The sequence below is a fragment of the Arachis ipaensis genome, chromosome B07, assembly GCF_000816755.2.
Source record: "Arachis ipaensis cultivar K30076 chromosome B07, Araip1.1, whole genome shotgun sequence".
NCBI lineage: Eukaryota > Viridiplantae > Streptophyta > Magnoliopsida > Fabales > Fabaceae > Arachis > Arachis ipaensis.
The window spans coordinates 19,250,472-19,255,948 of record NC_029791.2 but is presented as its reverse complement, the minus strand read 5'-3'; the positions used below and the strand labels follow the sequence as shown (position 1 = coordinate 19,255,948).

The 5,477-nt window shown below is 34.3% G+C and overlaps 1 protein-coding gene across 1 annotated transcript; it reads right to left on the bottom strand.

Moving 5' to 3' along the window:
- On the bottom strand, nt 143-4,884 carry LOC107608857 (trans-cinnamate 4-monooxygenase). Its single transcript, XM_016310609.2, has 5 exons — nt 4,393-4,884; nt 3,724-4,163; nt 2,466-2,599; nt 729-1,116; nt 143-631 (listed from the first exon to the last, which is right to left on the bottom strand). The coding sequence occupies exons 1-5, from the start codon at nt 4,735-4,737 to the stop codon at nt 421-423; spliced, it is 1,518 nt and encodes a 505-aa protein (XP_016166095.1). The 5' UTR covers nt 4,738-4,884; the 3' UTR covers nt 143-420.

Sequence of the window (5,477 nt, the reverse complement as noted above, 5' to 3'; positions counted from 1 at the left end):
AACTGTATTAATAGTTATCTAAAAAAAATAAATATAATTAAATGATTCGATAAATATTTTATATTGTCAATATATCAAGGGCAAAATATTTGCATATGAAAATCAACATGACAAGATTATGTAGAATTATCGCACCAAAGAATTTGCTAGCGTAAAACTCTGGAATTATTCCAAAATCATCTCAAACCCATCAATTCCAAGTTCAGAGATTTACAATGGGAACAAGCAGAGTTACTGTTAACCTACCCAAATTGCAGGCTAATGACATTTCAAGACACATGCCCATTTTTCAAGCAGTCTCTAAAACACTGATACAGTACAGACACAAAAGGGAATCAAGGAGGAAGAAGGGGGAAAAAATATATAATAAAGTTATATAACAAACAAAGAGCATTGGTCCACTGATTCATGTGAGGCTTCTTAGAATGATCTTGGCTTTGCCACAATGGTGGAATGCTTGAGTATGTGCAAACTAAACTGTCCTCCTTTCTCAGTAGTGTCCAACTTGGTCTGCCCCGGCGGCGGCAAGAGCTCGAAGTTTTGGACCAAACGCCCCAAAGTGATTCCGAGAATTGGCAATGCAAGGATGATTCCAGGGCAGCTCCTTCTTCCAACACCAAAGGGAAGATACCTAAAGACATTGCCATGGGATTCTATTAATATGCACCGTCAATGTAATAAAATTTTATACAGACAATCAATCATGTATTGTTATCAGTGACTTGTACCTGAAGTCATTGCCGTTGGCCTCAACATGCTTCTCCTCCTGAAGGAACCTCTCGGGCCTAAACTCCTCTGGGTTCTTCCAGTTGGCGGGGTTATTTGCGAGCCACCATGCGTTGACCAAGATCTTGCTCTCTGCCGGGATGTCATAGCCACCGAGCTTGGCGTCGTGGAGGTTCATGTGTGGGACGAGGAGTGGGATCGCCATGCGGAGACGAAGGGTTTCCTTGATCACTGCTTGGAGGTAAGGGAGTTTTTGCAAATCTGGCTCTGTTACTTGGTGGCCTGGTCCAAGGACTGTGTCAATTTCATCCCTAACATTCTTCTGAATCTCTGGGTGGTTCACTAGCTCAGCAATTCCCCATTCAATCGACCATAAAGTTGTCTCAATTGCTGTTAACAAAACACGTTACATTAGGGAAAAAAAAAATCAACTATAGTATATACTTAAAAAATAGTATTTGAATTTATTTAATTTGTCAAGTGAAATTAATTTGACGCACAACTTATTGACTATTGGATGCGTTGGTGAAACCATTAGGTATGACATACAATTCATTAATAATTAATTAACTTAAAGTGGGATAGTTAAGTAAAGGTATCTTATGAACGTTAGGTTGATTTTTCATGGATTCCAAAAACTATACACTTAAATGACATAATATGCTATAAGTATACTTAAATATTAAATAAAATAAAAAGTTATATATATTTTATAGAATTTTTTTAAAAAGATCTATTAAGATAATAAATCGTTTATTAAAATTGGAAGTAGGAAAACATTGGTTTCATTTCACTACTCTAGATGAATCTCAATCTACAACATCCTAGTTCACTTCACAATACTATGCTCTTCACCCTTCAAAATAAAATAAAATAAAAAATACTAACACCACCTTCTAGCCACCTACCCCTCAACTCGATCAGAAATATTTTATTGCTTACTTTTCTTATCTTACATTATAATTAATCTAAACCAACTTGTGCAACTTGGTGGTGGTAGGTCCAAGGCACCATTCAAATTTGGTTTATATGTCACCTACTACCACATTAAGACAACTAAACTCTTTGGATTTGTGAAAACTTAACGTGGCTGAATCTTTTAAATTATGCAATAAGGTAACTGAATCAGTCCTCCTGCAATTTTTATATCCTTATGGCAATATAAATACGAGTAAATAAATTGCAAAATTACTGATCCACTAGCTCTAATAAAAGTCAAAACAGAGTGTATTATGTTTTGTAAAATAATATTGCAGAGTTGGTGGACCAATAATTTAAAAAGTCATAACTTATCAAAAGTTGTGAATGGAATGATAATGATAGAATCTTTTATTTTTTATTTATAAAGGTTTAGTTCAAAGATATAAAAGCACGAGTTCTCAGACAACAAAATATAATTAATAATTATGGCCAGGGATGAGTGCACCACACAGTTGAAGCATTCACCTACCCCGCTTTGTATTCAATGTTTTTTGTTTTAAAGTTTGTATAAGTAATTATGAATTCAACTATTGCATATATCTACGTGTTCCTTTTTCCTCCGTTGATAAAATGTGGCAATGGAAGAAGTAAACACATTATGAGTTTTGATAGTGACATAATTTAATAAAAATAACATCTTATCTCAGACTGCATTGAAAATATGGCATAAAAAAATTCACGTCGTGAGAATTATTAGGAAGACAAAATTATAATTAATGATTAAAAAAATGAAGAAGCAGCATGTTATTAGGAGTTACCAGCAACGTTAATGTTCTCGACAATGTAAAGGACGTTGTCTTCGTTGATTTCGCCCTTTTTCTGGGCATCCAAAATGTGATCGATGGCGCATTTCAGTTCCCCGTTATCTGAACTCCTTGTGCTTCCAAGCTTCCTGTTTTCATACAAATTTAATTTAATTTTAATTTAATTAATTAATTAACAACATATGACTTGCGTATAACAAATAACTTCTAACCAATTACTACATTAATAATTAAATTACCTATAACTCACGGCTCTATGTATCTATGTTTTCTTTTTTCAATTGACAGTTTAGTCTACGCATACCGATAGTTACACTCTACTTTCTGGAAAAAAATAATAAACATTTGTTTCTTTTATCTTTTATTTAAAAGCAATGCAAAAATTATATAACCTTGATTTGTTGAAATATTTTTTGGAAAAATCTAGGGGACCAGCAGTTTTGTTGAATTTTGGCCAGCATGTAACCAGCAGAGAAAGGTGAGTCATTGGATGAAATCTCACACCAATCTCACACCATTAGATCATCATTGATGGCTATTTGATGGCTACCAATCACAAAAGTTGCTGGTCCCCTAGCATTGCTCATATTTTTTAAAAGTAGTAATTAAAATTATTAAGACTCCCAGCCACTCTTGTTATAATAAACAAAATGCAAATGATACAAAATCCAAAACGACCAAACCAAAGTTGAATAACGGTAGAAAAGGAGTACAACACAAAAGCAAAAGAGCTTTTCGCCTTTTTCCCTTCGTCGTTCTAGGATCAATTTATCATGTCTTAATTCAAGAAGTCATGTGAAAGTGTAAATAAAAGTCACAAAAGGTAACATAGTAAAGTAGATTTCTGAGTTGTCCTATACTCCATTGTTGAGGTATCTATCTATGGGACCCCATATTTTTCAATATTGAATAAATGGTTTTGAGTATATGATATGGCACTTTTATACTCACAAATAGTATCACGATCAAGATTAGATTGGTCAAAAAATGTACACTAGATCGCAGCTCAGCTACGCACTTTAACACCACAAATTAAGGTTATCTCAAGTTCAATCATTATGCCCTGCTACTATTGCGGTCGCTGATAAGTAAATTGCTACATATACAAATTTATATTTGAATATTCGATCTTTTATTTAAAGAAATGAATGAGTTAATTACTGAACCGATAAATTTGTTTTTAGAATTAATTTAAACTAATGGCAAAAGGAAAATTAAATAAAAGAAAAGAGATGGAGATGAGAGCACTTACTTCCTCTCATCAACAAAAAAGTCTTTGAAGAGCTTCAACCTGGTTTCCTTAACCTCCTTGCAGATCTTCAAGTAACCTCTCAAGAAAGGCCTCAAGATAGGAATGAAATCACCATAGTTATACTCAAAGCTCTGAGCAAGCCTACTCCTCTCACCATTAAGTGCCTTAAGCTTCTGAAACAATGGATCCTCTTCATTCTCAAACCTCCTGTCAAACATTATCCTGTACATGTTGTTGTACATCATCAGCTGCAGCCTCCTCCTCAGCACTATCCCGGACGTCGCGGCTTCTGGATTCTTCTTAACATCCTCCACCACGCTGGCCGCCTCCGCTTCCCAACCGGGACGGTACTGCTGTACCACCTTGTTCGTGAAGAACGGCACCGTCATGATCCTCCTCATCTTCCTCCAATGCTCACCGTAAACGGTGAACACCATATCCTACCAATATATAAATATTTTTTTTAGATAAAAAACATCAAACACTTTACCAGCACTTTTACTCTTCAATTCAATTTATTTAGTCTAAAAATTTAATAATAAATTTTTAATTCACATTTTTAAACATTACTTACTAAAGTCAAAAACAATAAAAAAATAATATGCAAAAGATCCTCTTTAAAATTAGCCATTTATATAAAAAAGTATTTATTGATTGGAATTTAATTACCTGGCCCTTTCCAGTGAAGATGTCGAAGACGACGTTACGGGTGCGGGAACCGAATTCGACGCCCTGAGTGTGGAGAACCTCCTTGGCGAGGTGAGGGGAAGAAACAACGACAAGGTTGCGCTGCCCCATGCGGAGGAGGAAGATGTCGCCGAATTTCTTGGCGAGATCGGTGAGGTTGCGGTGGTTGAGGTCATCGCCGACCTGGAGCCAGTTACCGAAGATGGGAACAGGAAAGGGTCCCGGCGGAAGCTTGAATTTGCGGCCGCGGAGGGTGGAGATAACGACGGCAAGAATTGTAGCGACGAATAGGCCGACCAGAGTCTTCTCCAGGAGGAGGAGATCCATGGTTGGAGAGTTTTTATGGAATTTGGAAATGGTGTGTTTGGCGGTTATTATTTGGTAATGGAGAAATGTTTGTGTGGGTTTAGGGGGTTATATAGGAGAAGAAGAGTGTTAGTGAAATAGTTGGAGAGTAAGGTTGGGGTTAGGTGGAGCTTGTGGTCATCGCCATGTACTCAATATGTTGTGGAGACAGACTACTTGTTCTGAATTTTGTGTCCTAATAAATATAAACAATTTTATGTATACATAAAAATCCGATTATGCTATATGGCTAACTCATTTTAGTAACAAATTTAATTAAATTAGTTTAATAATTTAAAAATTTTTGTTTTAGAGAAAAATATATAAAATGATTAATTTAATATCTAATTATTAAATGAATATTAAGTGAATAATATTTTTTAATATTTACCTTATACTTAAATTAATTAATACGTTTGACTCCTAACATTTTTTATTAATTATTCCTCTATTAGAAAAAACTATTGAATAATTTTATAATTTTTTTAATAGCAAATCATGTATCTTTGGAATTTTTTTTATTAAAACAAGTTTTGTACGGATGGAGTTTGACGTTTGCAAAGATTATTAAGCACGATTTTGCAATAAATTATCTCTCCTGTACCCAATCATAATCGCCTGATAAAATAATAGATGAATAAAGATTAAGAAAAAATAATGATTAATTATTAAAATAAGTTAGTTTTTAAAAGTTTCATGTTTACATAATATATATGTATTAA